The sequence below is a fragment of the Argiope bruennichi genome, chromosome 4 (genome assembly GCF_947563725.1).
Source record: "Argiope bruennichi chromosome 4, qqArgBrue1.1, whole genome shotgun sequence".
Classification (NCBI taxonomy): domain Eukaryota; kingdom Metazoa; phylum Arthropoda; class Arachnida; order Araneae; family Araneidae; genus Argiope; species Argiope bruennichi.
Window position 1 is genome coordinate 87,969,042 of NC_079154.1, and position 20,889 is coordinate 87,989,930.

The 20,889-nt window shown below is 25.6% G+C and overlaps 3 protein-coding genes across 3 annotated transcripts; 2 read left to right on the forward strand and 1 right to left on the reverse strand.

Annotated features, from left to right (window-relative positions):
• Window positions 1-85: 85 nt before the first annotated feature.
• On the forward strand, window positions 86-9,429 carry LOC129966362 (dynein beta chain, ciliary-like). The gene is made up of 7 exons (XM_056080785.1): window positions 86-180; window positions 2,053-2,308; window positions 3,456-3,697; window positions 5,104-5,259; window positions 7,919-8,089; window positions 9,282-9,371; window positions 9,424-9,429. The coding sequence occupies exons 1-7, from the start codon at window positions 118-120 to the stop codon at window positions 9,427-9,429; spliced, it is 984 nt and encodes a 327-aa protein (XP_055936760.1). The 5' UTR covers window positions 86-117.
• Window positions 9,419-11,535, forward strand: LOC129965931 (dynein axonemal heavy chain 11-like). The gene is made up of 3 exons (XM_056080224.1): window positions 9,419-9,545; window positions 11,031-11,227; window positions 11,446-11,535. The coding sequence occupies exons 1-3, from the start codon at window positions 9,453-9,455 to the stop codon at window positions 11,453-11,455; spliced, it is 300 nt and encodes a 99-aa protein (XP_055936199.1). The 5' UTR covers window positions 9,419-9,452; the 3' UTR covers window positions 11,456-11,535.
• A 69-nt stretch (window positions 11,536-11,604) lies between these two features.
• On the reverse strand, window positions 11,605-20,710 carry LOC129965930 (rho GDP-dissociation inhibitor 2-like). Its single transcript, XM_056080223.1, has 5 exons — window positions 20,559-20,710; window positions 18,462-18,638; window positions 13,942-14,025; window positions 13,485-13,625; window positions 11,605-12,587 (listed from the first exon to the last, which is right to left on the reverse strand). The coding sequence occupies exons 2-5, from the start codon at window positions 18,631-18,633 to the stop codon at window positions 12,391-12,393; spliced, it is 594 nt and encodes a 197-aa protein (XP_055936198.1). The 5' UTR covers window positions 18,634-18,638; window positions 20,559-20,710; the 3' UTR covers window positions 11,605-12,390.
• Window positions 20,711-20,889: the final 179 nt, after the last annotated feature.

Consider the following 20,889-nt stretch of genomic DNA (forward strand, 5'->3'; position numbering starts at 1 on the left):
TATTACCTTGTGTATTCATGTTTAAATATTTAATTTATATCTATTGAATATGTTAAAAGATTTGAAGAATATATATTAGAAAAATGGAAAGATGAGTTAAATAAACTTGATAAGAAGATGGATGAAAATCTATTTCTCTCTGACAGTGAGGGTCAAATGCTTTTAAATTTTGATACCAAAGTATGTATTTTATCATTTATAAGTATTTGTGTATTTTATAATTATCATCTTTTTTTTTAATTCCCTTCCTTTCTAAAATTGTTTGTTATGAAATATTGCTAATATTTAGTGCAACTAATGAATTTATTGGAATTTGTTTGTTTTTATAAATTTTTTTTTCATAAAATAACACAGATCACAATTCATTGTCAGCTATGCTGAATCTAATCTATTGTAAATATTTTGGAAATTGCTTTAAACATATTAAATATACAATACCTTGATTTTCTATAATTCTGCAATAGTCATAAAAATTATCTTTTGATAAATTTGTTTCAATTTAAATGCCCCTCACAATTTTTAATATATATTTAAGTATTAAAAAAATCATTTTATTTTTTTGTGAATCTTGTATGAAAATCTCGAAATATTATGCTTATTTGAGAAACAAAAATTACATCTTGTAATTGTGTCATAGATATTTGCAATTTCAAAAAAATAAATTTGCAAAATTAAATTTTTCAAAAGATTACTAGGTGCAGCATAGAATTTATTTTATACCATCTGTATGATCAGCATTAAATTTGCTAATAAATATGCATTTGAACTTTTGTTTGTGTCGTTTGAGAACAAATTATATAGAACAATAAGTGATTAAGAGACAAATATTGTTAACAAAATATGAATCCTTGGTAACCTTGAAAACATGAATCCATGATAATCTTGAATCTATTGGCTGCTTATTTACTTTTTTATGGATAATTCAGAAACTACTGAGATAAGAGGGATTTTTTGCCTTGTCCAGCTATTCTCCAAGGTTAAAATTCAAAAAAAAAAAAAAAAAAAAAAAAAAAAAAAAATTAATAAAAAGTAAAATTTGATATACTTACTTTGATAGGTTTTCTGCTGACTGCAAAAATTTAGCTTAATGCTTTAAATTAGGATCTGTTTTTTCATTTGAGAAAAAAAAGTTTTCTCTGCCAGTGAGATGAGAATGTACTGAAAGTAAGCATACTTATTGCCACTGATAAAAAAAATGCAGTCTGAAAGTTATTTAATGAATATCTTAATTTATGAGCAGTCTTCTATATGTCAATACACTCTTAATGTTTAATATAAATTTAGAGATAATGCGCACAACAGTTTCACAAATGTAGTCCATTTTATTTTGTATAATCAACCATTAGGCAGGGATTGATGTTTAAAATTCCATACAGATCATGAAAAGTAAGAGGTGTAATTGAATAAACAGTTACTTATATTGTATATAGGTAATTATTGATTTCAAGAATTGAGTATCTTTTAAAATTCTGAAAATTTTATGTTTTATATATTTTTTTAACTTAAAATCTGACTTAAATTTTATCTTTAATTCGGAAGGATATCATTTCTTTTAGTTAACTCAGAGATGACCTACAAAATAACATTTTAAAACACTGGTTCACTCTTTCTACTCCTAAATGGCATTAAACTGTTTTTTTTTTTTTTTTTAATTTATGGAATGGAGGGAAAATGCTCTGTTAAATGAACTGTATGACATCTGATGGTATGAGTTAATGAAATGATATATATATATATATATATATATTATCCTGAGGAAATACATTACAAGTTAATTTGTTAATCATTAACTTAAGTATCTTATTTTTCTTCATGTATGTGATCAGGCATACATTTTTTTTTTTTTTTTTTTTTCATACTTATAAGAATACGTGGAATTAATGTCTATGATTTTACTTGCAAAGGAACCCTTTGTATTTTCAACTTAATGGGGATCTAAAAATTTTAATTAAAAATTAGTAGTTACCATTTGAATGCTTATTTTTATCTTCTGCAAGTGCAATAATTTATGTCATAAATTAGTGTTAATTATAATTCTTTATTTTATTTTAGATTTCTGAAGTTGCTTATGAAATTCATTACTTAAAACAGATAAAAAAAGAGAATTTGCTTCCAGATAAAGTACAAAAATATGATAAAAATTTCAAAAGTCTTCTCTTGGCCCAGTCTTTACTTGCTTGTAGTATTCGATGGTATAATGATTTAAATCAAAATTTGGTTGAATATGAAAGAAAGTTAGTATTCAAACAATGGAATGAAATAGAATCGCTTTTAAAACAAGGTCAATCAAAGACTTGGAATTCAGATGGTAAATTACTTCTGTTTTTATCATTGTCATAAATTTTATTATTTTTAGAACCCTTAATTCTTTGAGTGATAGGAAATTTTTTAGAACTAAAATAAACATAGTACTTGTATGATGTAATTATTATAATTTTTTAATTGATAAAAATATTTATTAGTAACATTACATTTCGTTCCATTCAATACATTTATTTATGATACATGGGAATTTCTTCCTCTAATACTGATCATGCTTACTATCTAATAATTCTTTAATTATTTTGTTTATTATAATAAGAATTTCAAGAAGATTTTTTTTTAATTTTATGGATGCTTAATGCATCTTGTTACCTTTGATACATTATTACTTTCTTGTATACAAAGTTAAAGTAAAATTTTTGTAAAATTGTAAAAAATTTGATCTTAAGATTTTGAGGAATTTTAACATTTTAGGTCAGCCTGAGACAGAAAAACACACTTTTAGAATTATGTGGTTTTCCCAACAAATTTATAATTTTCCGTCAAATTTTGAATGAAATTCATTCAGAGAAAGTCTGTCTCAATATAAGTTATCATCCTCCAGTACTGTTTTTGAATAAAAAAAATAGTGATGTTAAGTTTGGTGTTATATGCATAAAAAAAGCTTAGCATTTTTGGATACTGAGTACATAAAATAAAAACAAATTTTACTTTGAGTGGGTTTTTGATTGGAACAAAGCTACTGATCGAAAGTTTTGTTATTTTTTAATCTATCAATTATTTGAAAAGTCGTAATATATATCTTGTGCATTATATTAGAGAAAAATGGTGCAGATAAATTATTCCATCTAATTTCATCTCATTAAGTATTATATTGTTAAAAAAGCATAAAATGAATGGATGGATATACAAATCTTAAAATTAAGATATTAAGCTTGCAGTTAGCATTTTATTTTTCATTATTGTTTGTTTATCATTATACTATGAATTTTTTACAAAAACTTAACTTTTGTAACATATTAAAATTTTTCCAGTATTTCAAAAAATATTTATTAAACAATGTAAATTCAATTTTAAAAATTAATTCATTAATTCATTAGTAAAATTAATTTTCAAATGTATGATTTCATACTAAAATTAAATTAAAAATAAAGCATGCAAACATACCATTAGCAATTAATGTATTTTTTAAGATTTATTGGATTATTCTGAAGAGTTACATGACTTGATAAAATCTGTCCATGAAATTGTGGTTAGAACTAAAGAAAATGTCACTGAAGTTGAAAAATTAATCAAGACATGGAGTCAAATACCCATTTATGTCCGAGAAACACCTAGTTCATTTATGACTTTTATAAATTTAAAGACACCTGAATATGAGAAACAAATTGAAAATATTATAGTTACAGCTCAAAGAATGAAGCAAGTTTTACAGGTTAGTTGCATTTATATGTTATGCATTTAGAATTTTCACTATTCCATAAAAATTGTTTGATTATAATTTTTTAAAATCTTCATTTATAGCATTTTGCTCTAATACAGATAATCGAAATATATATCAAAATTAATCATAAATATTAGAAAAATAAATATATATTTTTTTAATATTAATAAATAATTCTTATTCAAAACAGTAAAATAATCGTTAATCATGCATTTTAAACTAAACATCACATTATTATTATGTTAAAATGATAAAAAATTTGGCATATAAATTATAGAACAACAATGAAACAAGAATAAATATTAATAACTAATGCATAGGAAAGTTTTAAAAATAGGTAAGTAATCTATTGAAAACAAAACAGTATAAAAATGTTTGAAAGCATAGATGGGGATAGAAATAAATGTGAATTTGTTTCATTATTTGTATATGTGATTTTGAACATGTGGAAATTCTTTTGATCTTAAAGAAAACCTTTCACTTTCACTAGAAGCAGTTCTTCCATATTTTGAATATCACAGTATCATGCTTTACCCCCCATACATATGATCTTTTAGATGAAAAAGTATATCTACTACATGTACATGAAGTAGATATCTAAAATATACAATATCTAAAACATGAAGATAAGCCATGAGTGTCAGAAACATCAAGAACTGATGTTATAAGCATAGAACTTAGAAGTCGCAACACAGAGTAATTAAATAAATACAATCTAAGACCGAACACAACCTCTAGCTTTTAAAACAACCTGGAATCATAATGAAATCACTGTAGTTACTCTGAATAAAGAATGATCCATGTTCAGAAATGGAATACTTGCACTATACTGAAATAAAATTCAAATGCCAAGAAAAAAGCAATATTATTTATTTCATCAAGCAAATTGCGAGTAAAACTAAGTCCTTTTAAGCATATGTCAAAATAGTAAATATGTATAATAGTATATAAATGTATTTTAAAATACTACAGTATGAAATATTTATCATAGATTTTTTTTATTCTCTTCCAAGGAAATTTTTTTTTTAAAAAAGAAAAGAATTATTTTATTTTAAATTAAATTTATCACAATTTGGCTCTTAAAAATGAAGGACAATTTTTCTTATTTGATTTGATTGAATTTTATTTAGCAAATATTTTCAAATGAACAGTTTGTTGTTATCACCATAGCTTTTACATTAATTTTATAAAAACAGGAAATTATCGTTTTATTTTCATTTAGAAAGGCATTTCTAAATTTTATTCCATTGACATGGCTTTGGTACAAAATTATTTTTAAAAATTCTATTTTAAATTAAGAAATCTTAAAAATTTAATTGAATTTTTAATGCGGCATTTATTTTAATGTACATAATTCTACTTGGATTTATTTTATTTTTACCTTTTATGATATTTAGGAAAATTTAGAACTCTTTAAAAGCAATCCCAATTCTGGTGAATGGAAAAGCTACACTTCATATTTAGAGACAATGATAGAGGAAGGTTTAACTGACACTATAAGATGCAGCTTGCAGTATATTTTGAAAAATACTGATCCACAAAATAAAAAAATAGTATGTTGAACTTTTTTCAATTTTAATACAAATGTTTTTCAGCAAATTACTGACTGCTATTGAAAATGATTGATTTTTTTTTTTAATAAAATAAATGGAAGTCATTATTTTAAATATTATTTTTGCTATCTAATTCTGAATTGTAATTTGAAATTGAATTTTTATCATTTATATAATCTATGTCTTTACTTGAGTTGGTTCACATATATATTATGATATAGGAGCTACTTTCAGTTTTAAAGTAAGCAGGTGAAAAATGTCTGGCTGTCTTATGCAGGACTCTCTTTTATTAAAGATAATTTTGAAAAAAAGAAGGAAATAAATTAATCATCAGTTGCCATTAATTTAAAATATAAATTATAACTTTTTTTTCCCCATATTGCCATCTTTCTGGAGAGAGCATAGCAATATTCAAAAAAGTGATGTCCTGAAGATAAGTTATAAATATCAACTATGTTATAAGATACCGATTTTTCCATGAAATGAAGATATTAATCCATCATGTTAAAAAATAAATTTTAATCAGATATATATATATATATGAATATGTTTCTTTTTTATGGAAACATATAAATGCACATGCTTCAAATATATTAATTTAGATACATTTCTTACAAGAAAGTTGCCTCTTTTACAATTTTCATGATGTAACCTAGGGAAAACTTCAGTTATGGTCCTTTCGTTCAAAAGTTTATAACAGTTGCCTATAGCGAAAAGCTGGTTTAGTAGAAACTGGGTGCATTTCATTTCAATTAAATCTCTTAAGCATAACTTCATACTCATGATTCTTTCAATAAATTATTTTTAAGCATCACATTTCTATATATACTCTGTCAGTCATGTGAAATCATAGTATTATTAATAATGTAAATGTTCATTTTTCTATTTTCTAACTATACTGTAACTTTTTTTTTTTTAAGTCCATAAATAAAGTATAGAAATTCTTATATCACCAAAAAGTTCAAATTTGGCAAATTTTTGTGTTTATGGCCAAAAGGCACATTTTTGATATTATATCTGTTTGTCTGTGGCAAAGATAACTAAAAAACACTTTGAGCTAGATATTTGAAATATGGTTTTTACATAAAATTTAAAGATTTCTACCAAATTTTTAATGAAATCTATTCACAGGAAGTCTGTCTCTCTACCTTTCCAAACATAAATTAACACGATAATAGCAAATTGAAGAGAGCTAGAATGGGTAAAATTTGGTACAAAGATGTAATATCTAAAGTGTAGATAAATAATCGAATTTGGAAACAACTCCATCAAGGGGTTGACTTTTTGTTGTCCTATACTTTCATAAGCATGCAAAAGCAATAACTTAAAACACAATGACTTAAATCTATAAAATTTGGTATGCAGTTTTATAACTATAGTTGTAATTCTGTGCCAAATTTTGGTTCCAGTCAATTGGAAAAAAAAAGTATCTACTTCTTGTTTAGTATTCAGCAAATAAGAGAAAACCATACACCTAGATATTTGATAAAGCAATAACATTTGAATTTCAGAGCAACAATGTAGTTTATTTTAGAAAATTAAGCAAAAAAAAAATATTTTAAAAGAGTTGGCAAAATTGAATTTTGTCAAGAATATTAAATTTATTCATACATATTTTTAAAATTTCATTAACATAAAATCCATTTTTCTGCTGAAATGGTTTTAGGAGAAAGTTATTTTTTTTTTTTAAGCATGAGAAAATTTCAAATTTTTGCTTAATTTTTAATTAAATTTTTTAAAAGATCTCTCTAGATGTGCATTTTGACCCTCCAAAGTATATATGTGTAAAATGTGGTGGCTTAAAATTAAATAGTTCGGTCTGTAGAGAACTAACATGCACATATTCATCTTTATAATTAGTAGACATTGCCTTTGGTGATGAATCAATTTGCCAAGATTTATGGTTACAAAAAGTTTTCAGTTATTTTGATTATCACTTATTATATATATATAATTTTAATTCATTATAACATATCTTGTGCAAAAAATATTTGTAAGCTTCAAATTTTGATGAGATTTTCTTTGATGAATGAAATTTTTTGAAATTATAAGTACCACAAAATTAAAAAGAATTATCTTAGTGAAATGTTTTATTCTTCATAATTTTTTTCTTGTAAATGTTTTTATTGCTTTTCTGTTGAAATTGTTTTAAAATATGCAAGTATGTGGATAACATTAACATTCTGGATTATTTTAAAGCAGCTACTTTTGAAAACTATTCAGAACATTTTTAATAATGCTTTGAAGGTACAGATTATGTCAAATTTTTACTTTCTGGTATTTTTTGGAATGGAGTCAAAATACCCCCGCATATTTATTCAAGTGATATTAAAGTCAGTGTTAGCATCTTCTAGTCAAATAGATGTTTTATCAGAAATGCTTGACCAATGAAAATGAGTAAATGTATTTTATCAAGTAAGATTTTTTCACTAGATTTTTTAAGAAAAAATTAAGGTTTAGAGTTAAGAGATTTTCTCTACGCCTACTGTCAAGCACATTCAAGTTTTTAGTCTCAAAATAAATTGAAATAATTAAGAAATAGTACATATTCTTGAAAGAAAAAAAGTTTCCATGGATTAAATATTGGTTTGACTTTTTAAACAGTTTTATATTAAATCTTATTATTGTATGTACATTTAAGGAAAATTCTTTCTTTTAGGATCCATTTTACAAAGTTTCTATGCATCTGGAAGAGGATATTGTGTTTAAACCATCTTTGAAATATCAAAAAGAAGGAAGTCTCTTCAATATTTTTGAATCAGTTTTAGAACAAATATATTCTCTTTCAAATGCAATAAAATGTTTGAGTAAAACTGATTCTACCTATTATGTAAGTTATGATTGAATTTTTAGTATAAAATAATAATTTTAACATTAATTTATATAAGTAAAATTTCAAAAGTAGTTTGTACAATATAAAAATAAAAATTATTGAATAGAATTCCAAATTTTGCTCACAAATGCTATGAAGCATAAGGAAAGCCTTAACAAAGGTTATGTGACAATTAAACAGTTAATTTTTTTATTAATAAAAATTATACTTCAAAATACATAAAATACTATAGATATTTTATCTTCATAATAATAATGTTTTGAAGATAGATAAATAAAATTTCATAATAATTTATTAAATTTTGTATCAATATTTAAACAACTTTTTTAATAACAATTTTCATTACCAGACATGCTAGCTAACAATATAAATGAAAATATGCAATAAAAGCATTTAGTACCTACTTGCCTCACCATCAATTCTTTTAATAATAGTTCCTTCCAAATTAATTTTTACAAAAGAATTTATATATGTATTATTATTTTTATCATTTTTAAGATTAGTGATAGCTTATTTTCGTCCTTGACCTTCTGATAAATTTTGATATGGAATAATAAGTATTAAAAATTTCCATGTATAGATAAGATGAAACAAACAAGGTAAAAATGAGGAGTCAATTTGTCACAATGTAAGAAAACATAAAATATTTATAAAAGTGCTGAAATAAAGGTTTGTGTATGTCTTTGTTTGTTTGAAAGATTTTTTTTTTATTAAATAGTAAGTAAAAAGGAACTTCTGTGCCAAATTACTGAAGGGGAAGGGAGATATCTTAATTATTATTTAATAAATATTGCATAGTACATAATTGATGAAAAAAAATGGAAGATCAAGTTCATTTATGTGGAACAAATGGATAGTATTTAATGCAATGCTGTTTCCTCCTTTTTTTTTTTTTTTTGATCTATTGCTTAAAAAGGTTTATTAATAAAGTATTTATTCACTGAAAATACTTTTATAGCTGGTTTTCAGCAATCTTATTATGTTTTAAGACTACTGAATGTTGTTTAATGGATTTTTATGCTTTGAAACCTCAAATGTTTGCAATTGAAATATCAGACAAACTTTAGTACATAAATCAAAAAAACTATTTCTAAATAATATATTCCTAATTAATGATCTAAGTCATATTATAATCCAATTATTTTAGATTTCTTCCATCTTTTTTTTATTTATTCAATACATTTTGTAGGATTTCATTAGCCAAAATGAAGAATTGGCTTCTTTAAAATCATCTATAATGAAAAATATATCATCAGGAGCTAATAAAGCATTGATAGAAGCTGAAAAATTCAAGAAATATTCTGACTTATGGTTGAAAGATATCAATGAAGTATTAGAAGATTTTGTTCTTCATGGACCAATGATGGAGACTGAAATCGAAGATGAGGATGAATTTATTGAAGAAACTGTGTTTGAATTAAAGCCACCAACAGAAGAAGAATTCAGAAATGAAGTAAATATTTTTACACACACTTTTTCTCGTTTTTTTAAAACCTAATTAGTGTTGAAATGGAATTAGGTAAATTTCACCCCATTTAGAATCTAAGCCAAGAGCTACTTAAAATGGAGCTCATGAATTTTTCCACATTTTCCATTCATAAATATTTTATATCCTTTCTGTATATAAAAGGCATTAAAAGAAAATACTGAAATTGCATTTTTTTTTTTGTTCAAATGGTAGAATATATTTAGTTTTAGACAAATATATGCAATTTTGTCTTATAATTTTTGATACTTTCATCTCTAAGAAATATTTAATTTATAAAATTTTTGTTTTTTTGTAGCTTAATTTTACTTATCATGATTGAAACTATGACATTTTTTTACTGCTGTTAGGGTCTAAAAGTTAAATATTTAATAAAATATTATTAATAATGAAGGAAAGAAGTTTTAGTTTTTACTTGCCAAATTTACTCCTATGTATCGCTTTTTCCTAATTACCAATGCACCACGTTTCCTTCTACACTTTAACTCAAAATAAATTTTTAAATCTATTACATCATGATGTATAAATATGTAAATAAAACAGGAATAGTGAATTAGACTTGAACTTTTGTCATATTTTTTTATCTTGATAAACTACTTCACCTGGGTAGGGCATCCCAAAAGTGAAGATGAGATTTCCTATGAGAGAAGTTGTACTATGGCCAATAGGATTCAAGCATAATTTCCGACTCAGTGCTGTCATTCAATTACCTTGAATACTGCACTTTGCATGTAATATAAAAAATAACTCTTTAAAAAATACTTCCCTTGTATTAGTTATACTAATTCTAGTAATTTTTTTTTATATGGATTTAAGAATTAAAGCTCAAGAGCAGAAATCTTTCTATGATTCATACAAATTTTTAAGGCAATTTGAAGATGTAAACTATTAAAATCATAGTTTCCATTCATCCTTGAATTTTATTTTGTTTCAAAGCATTCAATTTTCCACTAGGTCCTCGTAAAGTAGGTAAAAATTTTACATTTTGGGGGGAGAAAGAAAGGTAAACCAATTTATTACTTGGTTGTGTCTTGAGAGTGTAAATATTTATTTTGTGAGCACTCAGTTGTAGTTTGCTTTCCAATGATTTAAAGTTAGGGTTTTGTATTATGATCTTGAAACCTGTAAATATTACTTACATTAATTACAAAATGAACACGAGAAATTTCCTCAGGCATCTAGATAGGAATGTTGCAATTAAATATTTTCACATTATCTGCATGCTTCAATCCTTGAATTTTCTTAAAGAGCTCTGTAACAGCATCATTAGGAAACTTTTATTACTACTTATTTTATTATAATCAACTATAAATTATCCGATTTACTTTATAGTTGATTATTGGATTTCAATATTCCTTTTAGAAATAGAATAGGATAAAAAGAAATGAATTATTGTTAATAAATAAGTATAAAACACTGAAATTTTACTAATTCAATTAAAAAAAATTATAGATTGCTCAATTTGACCAGTTGTATAGAAAACTGGATGACATACCACCATTGATTGAAATAGAATCTTGGCTCTTATTGGATGCAATTTCATTTAAAGAAAGTTTATTAAATTTAATTCGAGTATGGACATCTACTTACAAGAAGAAATTAACCGAGCTCAAAAGTCTAGGAAAGCTACGAAAGATTGAAGATGAAGGGTAAATACAACTATTTTGAAAAATTTATACAAATAATGAGAAAATAAATCGAGTCAAAATAAAAAGTCCACTGCTTTTCATTATAAATTTATATTTTAAATCAATAACAGAAAATAATTAATTGGCATTTGTAATTGCTGCAAATTCAGATATTAATATATAATTATTTATAAAAGTAAATAAAATAATCGGTCTCATTTATTGATAATTTCTTTCAGTGACTTATGAAGTTCAAGCTTGGTAAGAATAAAGAATATGGTTTATTTCCTGTTTTCAAGTTATTTATTGAATACATGCCAAAATTCTCCAACCAATAAAAGTTTTTTCAAGTATATCTCTCCATGATTTTTTTTTTTCATTGACAAATCATCAATAAATTAAAGGCAAAATATTCACTCATTTATTGCTAGCAAAGAGTACAAAAAGGTTTCATCAATAAAAAATGTAGTTTTGACTGGCAAATACATTATGAGCATATTTCAAAATGCATATTACACTTTTTATGATACATAGCACATAGTGCATTTAATAAAATTGCCATTGCACACATTAAATGCCAATTGCAATCTAACAATGAGAAAAACAGAATAAACTACACAAACATTTTAGTTATATATTTGATTGCAATGCAATGTATAGAACAAGTTGAAAAGTATAAAAATATTTAACTTTAGCAACAATATGTAAAAAGGCCTCATATGACATTTAAATCAGCACACCACAATTATCTCATCATGGATTTAAATTTAGGCAATAGTGATTGAGTCTGATGTTGATAAAGCATTAGTTCCATGAAACAACTTAAGGCACATTTGAAAATTAGTTGACAATGCTAATAATTGTTGTCACGCAAAGAATTATGCATTTACAAAGCTTACAATGGTATGTCAAAATTGTTCTTTGCAATATGAATAGGAAGTGCACCTGCATAATTCAAAATCCAATCCTGCTCCTGAGAATTCCATATATAGCTTTTGATTTCAGCAAATGTAAACATGATAGAAAAACTTTTGATTTGTGTATACATATATTTTTTTTAGATCTATACACACTTAATACACTATACGACATACAGTTGTAACAATCTGTATTGTTTCTAATAACAAAAACGTATGATTTGTAAAAAGAAATTCATTTAAACCTGTACAAAAGAGATAAATATTTCATTCCCAATCCTTTTTAAGTTCAAAGCACCATTCCCATTTGAGATGTTCATTTTTATCATCATCTGTAAAAAGAGATTTCACAGTGTAAGTACCTCTGGTCAACATCCCACTAGGCATTTCATCAACTGGAGTAGAGTATGACTGCATATCTAATTTAGGAGCATAACTTCCAACCATATGAGTGAGCTTCTCATCTGCAATAAAAGAGATTAATATTATTTTTAATTCAAAAGAGTAATAAACTTAAGAACAGAGATTAAAAGTAAACAATCTGGAAAAGACTGAAACAACCAGAAGAATAAATTCAAGATTAATTTCTCATGAAGTTATCTGTTAATAAATTATATACAACATCTACAATAAGGATATTTTTCTTAAAGCAAATTACTTCTTCAGTTTTACTCTCCTTGAATGTGAAATTTATTCAATGGTTTACTTTTTACAAACCTTAATTTATACATTTCATAGAAAATACATTATGGTATGAATACAAATTTTTAAGCAATGCAAATTCAAAAGTGTAGCATAAAATGTTAAAGGTATGCAGAATAATGATACACTTTTCTGTATTTAACACTAAAGGTATTCAATAGGTTGTAAAACTGCCTTTTCCCGAGAAATTCGAATTTTATTTTATGATCTACGAATAAAGGCCAAAATTTGTAAGAACTATAGAATAGCAATTTATATAAGAACTATAGAGACAACAGTTTAAATAACGTAATACAAAAATAAAACCAGAAATGACTATAGTCTAGTCTATACTATTTTTGGATTCCTGAATATGTTGAAATAAATAATCCAAGGTATTTAAAAATAAAGATATACTTATCATGTATTTAAAAAATTAAGCTAAATAACGTCAAATTTCTTAAAAGCGAATATCACCACAATAATAACAGTGGCATTTCCAATAAAACAAAGCATTAAATCTTCTTAAAGGATCAGGCACATTTTGATTGTATATATTTAGTATACAATATAAGTAAAATAAGTTATAGCAATAATTTTAACCTGAAAAGAATTAATATTGAAGTAATAAAATATATACAAAAGAGAAAATACTAGTAATTTTTCTTAACAAAGCTTACGTTGTATTCCATGTCGCAAAACTTTCTGGATATATTTCAGACCAGTCACAATTTCTCTTTGAACATAAAAATCTATTCTAATGCGATACTGGACACCTTCTTTGACAACAAAAGTCTTTTTCTTCAGTTCGTTCAAATCACCTGTACATAAAAAAAAAAAAAAAAAAAAAAAAAAAAAAATGCTACTCCTCATAAAATTATTAAAATGGAGCTGCAATTTTTATATATATATAACATAAAGTTAAAAAAAAAATAAGTCAGATCTTAAGCTCTACCACTTTTAATTTAAAAATGGTGTTACATTAGTAATAATAGAAATAAAGAATGAAATACATTATAGTATAAGCTTTGAAACATGATTGTAATATATAAATTTATTTATATCACAATACTAAAATTTCAAGTAATCTATCATATAATATAATATATTTTTATTTATAATCCTGGAAACACAAACCTGTCAGATCTAGAACTACATCAGGACGCCCCTCCACAACTAATGCAAGTCTTTTTACCAATACTCGATTTGGATTATCGGGTTCTGAAAGAAAAATTGTTTATGTATGTAATCAATATACTCCAGAATTCTTTACTGACATAATATATGCAAAATAAAAATGTATGAACTAACAAAATAAAAATTTTTATCAATCCCCAGGCATTTAAATAATTGGAACATATATGAAATTAAAATTTGAAAACAAATTATCTTTCATGAAAAATTATGGAATATATATATAGATATATTTAAATTCTGAAATAAATAAGCTAACTAGTTAATACAGCTTCTCCTTGACTTGAAAGCTATGCAGCTTCAAAATACTTGCGCTTACAACAAGGAAGAAATGAAAATAATAAAAATAGTTTCTAAATAAAAATAATAATTGAAATATTTACTTTTTATACTCTTCAACTTTACTTTTTGTATAATAATTATACATTTATAGATTAGATTTTTATGTTTCCAGACATGACATAGGCTTGGAAAATAAATAAACAAAAATTTAAAAAGTTGAACTTAACAAAATAAAAAAAATGTATACCAAACATAAAATAATTATGACTGAGCATTAAAATATAAAAATGATGCAAAAAGTGCTTGAAATATTTAAAATATTACAGAATAAAGGCAGAAAACAACAGAAGTCAACAATGTTAAAATTCGATTTTTGAAAATGATGAAATCTGAGGAAACATATTATGTCTGTGTTTTCAATATAACTGATATTGATTGAATAAAAATGGTGAGAAATTAACATGATTTCTCAGTTAGAATGAATCTTGATTGAAAAAGACTAAAAAAAATGAAGTGACCAAAATTAGAAATTACACTAAAATGAAATATTTAAACAAATTCAAAAAAACTGCAACTATTGAAAAAAAAATTTACAAAAAGGGTTATTCAATTAATCTTTTATTACTAATTCGACTAAAACAGTTAGCCATTCAGATATCCACAGGATGGTTGAAATGCTGTATGCTCATTTCCTTCCCCCATTTTAAAATGGCCATAAAATGGTGTGAAAAGGTTTTATCTTTTTATCAACGGCTGCTTCCTCACCCACTGTCAAATTATCTTTCCAGAAAAAGTTTCAGAGCAAATATTTAATTTCCATTAAGCTTTCAGCTTGTTAATTACTAAAATCTCTTGCTAACATGTCTGGATATCAGAAATTTTTTAAACTGAAGAACAAATTAATAAGACATTATTTGATGATGCAGATGAATCTGCAGGGTGACCATGATTCCCACTGTTTGGATTTCTTTGTATTTTCTAGGCTTTGCAAGAAATTTGACTTCTCGGGAGATGTCACATCATTGAAAATGATACTGCTTTATTACACTATATGTTCTTACATGTTTGTAAAAAAATTCTTCTATTTTTTAAAAAACCAAAATCAATGTAAAATAAAATTTTAAATTCTGAAAAAAAAAAAAAAAAAAAAAAACACTATCACTATTGAATATTGGATCACTTTTAATTATATATATAAACACTTCTTCCTTTTTTGCAAATATAATTAACCAGCACTAAAAAATATATGTCGATCTAGACCAACTTTTAGACAACCAGACGGTATCTCAGAACTGTTTGTCAAATTTATTCACAAAAGATACTGTACAAAAACATCCATATAGGCACAATTCTTAAGAATGAAATAATCTGCTTCTTTCTTGTGGGAGCTCTCCTATTCATACTGCTTATCAATACACAAATTAGAACTGATCAATAATTTTACTAACAGAAAAAATATCTTTTTACAAATACAAAATAAAATTACTCAATCAAAATAAGAAAAAATAAAATTAAAATGAAATCTATCAGAAATTTCAAGTTATTATTTGAATAGCTGCCACCCATATTTAATTTAGATTCAAATGAAGAAAATGGTGGATTTGACACTTCAAATCCTTTTCAAGATGAAAATTCATTACTTTTCACTACCCAAATAATTGTTTAGCAGATATTAAAGTTTGTCAAAATGATAATTCAGAAAAGACCATTGAATAAAAAACAAATTTCATAGAAAATCAAAGCATTTCAATTTCAAAATTTGATTGGCAGTTGGATCTAATCTATAATTTACCAACACATTCACAACTTTACAATATTTAAAACTTTGTCCTAGTGACGAAATTTGCAAATATATTCTTTGAACACAAACAAGTATGCAGAATATTTTGCGAAGCAATGATGTGAAGATAAGCCTTGGCATCAACAATCACAGTCATAAAAAAATTTTGGACATTTTTTTCTTTTTTACAGTTCTATTTATAACGAACATAATCAAGATGTCTAGATAAACCAATTACTGTGTGAAAATTTTAAACTTTGGAAACGAGAAAGTGAAAAGAATGATGTGGAGACATAAGTTTCTAAAAATTAAGCATTATTTTCACATATTTCATATTGAATTGGAACTAAAAAAAGAAAATAGTTTCATCACATTAGAACCTTTACAAAAGTTCTTTCAAGCATGGTTCATGAAACTTTTTAAGCATAAAGCAGAAGTTTCAATAAATAAAGCTCGATAAATTTAAGGGTCATTTGGGAATAATTCAGTACATGCCTTTGAAACCATCAAAATGAGGTATCAGGGGTGTTTGTGGGACCCCAAAAAATCCCCTGAAACTTTTACGGACTTACTACCTACATTTTGGAGTTTCGAGAAGGGGGGGGGGGAGAGAAATGAAAAATTACGATTATGAAGTATTGAATGACCTCATTATAAAAGTTCAATGAATTACTTTTTTTGCAAAATTAAGACCTTTGAACCCAGGTCACGTGATCGCACATCTGGTCGAACGAAGTCTCTCCCTTTTTTTTCTGCCGCGCCTACTTGCCGAAAAGAATCCAGAAGAGAATGTCCGAGAACCGGGGGAATGAGTCATAACTCGCAATAAGGAAAGAACAAAAAAGAAGTTTTTTCCCCCTTTTCACGCATTATCACTGCCTTTGGAGAAAGAAAGGAAAAGTTTTCACCACACACACTGACCTTGCGTTTTCTGCTTTCAAAGCAAACAAAATTACCCAGATCAAAATAAATAATTCATTATTATTCCTACTTCCTTTTGAACGACGATCCCCGGAATTTCCGGGTATCGAAGTTCAAAATCCCCGGAATTCCGGGGTTTCCCCGGAGCACAAACACCCCTGATAAAAGTAACTGTACGTCCAAACTTCGTGTAACTTCTTTAAAATTCTCAAACAATTCTTGGGTACTGGTATGCTTTAAAAAATATTGAATTCCAGTATCTTATGAAAACTACTGGTTGATTCACACCAATATCTTACAATAATTTTTTTGTTTTTCGAAATGCAGTTTAAAGTTTCATCAAAGCATATAACATTTTTAAAAAAAGATTTTTAAAGAGACAACCTAAAGTAAATTTGACTATTTTACTATCAGTGAATATGTGTAAAAATACTTCCATTAATGAATGTATTAAAGGACGAATGCGATGCAATATGTTTTAATGCCCATAAAACTTTAGCTTTAAATTATTGTTCTTGAACTAAAAAGTTCGAAATCGGTTTACTTTCGGACATTAAACTTGATGTGTCATCTTTTCCTACATTTTTTTTAAATATTAAGTGCAATATCAATAGTGAATCTGAACTGGCACACAGTCTTGTATGTTTTGCTGTTTAGGCATAACTAGTATGTACCTGCTTTCCCATACCACTTAGGCTTATTATGTTCTTAAATTTGCAGAACTTCTTAAACCCATTCAGGAAAATCAAAATTGATCCTCCCCCCCCCGTTCAATTTGTATTAATACAGATTTTGTTTAAAAAAATTCTCTTATCCACTCTGAAAAATCTCATAATTTTTTAAATCATACATAAGCCATTCAATAAATTCGTGTGTGGGTGACTAAACACCATCTCAATGCTTTTGCAGATTGAATTTTGCTATAAACACCAAAGAAATGTATTCTATTCTCTTATGCAATAATAGCAGCCTTGTGCACGCTCATTAGCTGTAATCCAGGAATTTCATGGAAAGAAAACAACTGTCATTGAGATCAAAATTAAACTTATCTAGACGAAAAAAAGAAAAAAAAAAAAAAGGAATGAGTAGAAGAAAAAAAAAAAGACAAGTTTCTGCAATTACACAGCTGTTCCATTTTTGGTACCATAGCTATAATCTTTTGTTCTTGCAATGCTCAGAGATCAGCATTTTTTAAGATGAAAATAAATAAATAAAAAAATTAAGGAACTTAAAATTTTCTGTATTTTTCTGATGCCATGGCAATTCTGCTTTATAAATTTCTTTAAAATTTAGGTTTGAACCTTAAAAATTTTTTATAACCCTGATAAAATTGCATGCACACACATACACAACCAAAGGTTCTGAATATCTTCTTACATTAAATGTGAAAAATAAGTTAAGGAAATATTGTAGAAATTTTTTATTAAGCAAACAACTATTATTTTGAGAATAAAATAAAATAAGCTAAATGTAAACTTGCCAACAATAATTGGTTCTTTCAAAGCCTGACCAAGCAAAGCTTCTTTATACTTTTGTAAACTGGCATCATTTTGATCAGCCTCAACAATTTCTTTCAATGACTTTTCAGGTGGTGGTTTATAGTTAACATCTTCTTCATCATGAATTTCAGGTGCTTTATCCCCATCTGACATTTTGGCTGTATGAAAGAAATGTTAAGTTTAAACTTCTGCTTGCTATCAAATATGGATGGCAAAACGAGCTGACATTTTTTTTAATTAATTAATCAATTATTTGGCATATAAACATGATATCTTAATTCAAAGCTGTAAATAGAAACAAATTTAATATCAGTGAATTGCATTATACTTTTTAGAACTGAAAATCATTCTAAACACATTTTATCTAAAATTAATATCTTTTAAAGAGAAAATTTACAAATTTCAATTGAATTTAAAGAAAATAATTGTAATTTGAAACTCAATATAAGCATTTTAAAATTCTATACAATTTGAAGAATTGAATATTCATCTGCAATTATATATACAAATTAAAATAATTAAATCTATAGATTAATTACAGGACATTTTCCCCCTACTTATTCTCGCAACACTTAGAAATATTAAAAGAGCTCATAAAATCCCCAAATACAATTATCTAATTACTTTCTATTGAAACTTGCATAATATTTACTGTGATGCATGTAATAACAGAATCTTTAAAAATAAAACAAAAAATCATCATAAAAGCAATTATCTCCCCCCCCCCCAAATGCTGCAGTTTAATACATAATAACACAACAGATAGATTTTATATTTATTCTGACACAACAAAAATGTAATGTTTATAGCTAGAACATAATCCATTTTTTTTACAAAATATCTACTGCAAATTTCTATCTATCTATTATACTATAATATGAATAAAATCTGACTAATTTTAAAAAGGAAAACTGAATACATAAAACTTCTAATCAACACATTTTTTTAAGAGATTTTACGGCAAACTCCACTTTTTTGGTATCTGAAATATAATTCAGACCATGGCCAAATTAAAATAATTTCCACTGATAATCAAATTTCCAACTTTAATAAGAAACATTGGTTCTGGAAAATGGTTGATGAAAAATATTTAGGAGTTATTTCCAAATTAGAAAATATATAGAAAATAAAATCATTCATTTTAAATAAGAAAACTTAGTTATAAAATATATATATAAAAGAACTTAAATACTCTAGAATAACTAAGAGTTTTAAGAAATATATTTTGGCTAAATACAATATTAAATAAACAGGCTAAAATTGTTTGTATAAAGAATGTAAAGATAAGATACTTCACAATTTATAGATTAACTATTATCACATAATTGGAAAAGACATTTCAGAATCAAAATAAATACCATTGTTCATAAAGAAGCATTTATTACATTATGCAAAATATAAACTTAAATAAATTATTAATTTTTTTTCTTTTAAGAAAGCCATCTAATATGATTTATTAATGCCGAATATCTTATTCCGATATATCGCAAATTCTGATAATAACGTTTCCTGAAATGTCATAACATTCTACAACTGACTCCCTTTATATTAATTCAAAACAATTTCTTAGACATCTCAACAATCTTTAAATGATGATTCAGCAATGACTATGATAAATATTTTCCTAATTAAAAATTTTAACTGTTTTCCATTCCAAACCCAGCTGATGAAATAATGAGATATCAAAATGGAAAAAAAAAGCACATACAAATTCAATTATAACTGAAGACAGATAATGATCTTTGCATAAACATAGCCTGCAATGCAAGACAAAGGAACGTAATGACACATGAAATTAAGAAAAAAAGTAATAGAATAACTATTTGGAATATTTCGCATTTTTATAACGGCTTACGATTTGTATCACATAAACGGGGAACCTCTTTTAATATAACACTTGTATTACAAAGAGAGCACTTAAGCCGACCGAGTACGGGAGGAGCAGCGTTTGGTTTCAACTTGCTTTCTAGCAGTAGGCTTAACTTTAAAAAAATAAGCATTAAAGGTATGCAAAATCTTTAAAATATATTTTAATCAAAAAATATAAACTTTTAATAAAAAACGCAATTAGCACATACCAATCTTTTATCGATAATATATCCAAATTAAGAAGAAATAACTGAAGATAAGGTGTTTCCGGCGAGATTCCACTCACTCAGTAACGGTTTTAAATGGAGACAAGTACCAGTGTCAACAACTGTTCAGCATACAGATAAAGAAACGAATTCAAGTGTATTTAGGAAAGTTAGAAAGTTACTGAAATTTTTTAAAATATAATTTATTATTGTTTAAATAATATTCAGAAAATTTTAAAAAGCAAAAAAAAAAAAAAAAAAATTAAATGATTACATAATTGCAGAAATTCCATAACAATATTTTTGCATTTAAAGAGTAGGAATTTGTCTTGCA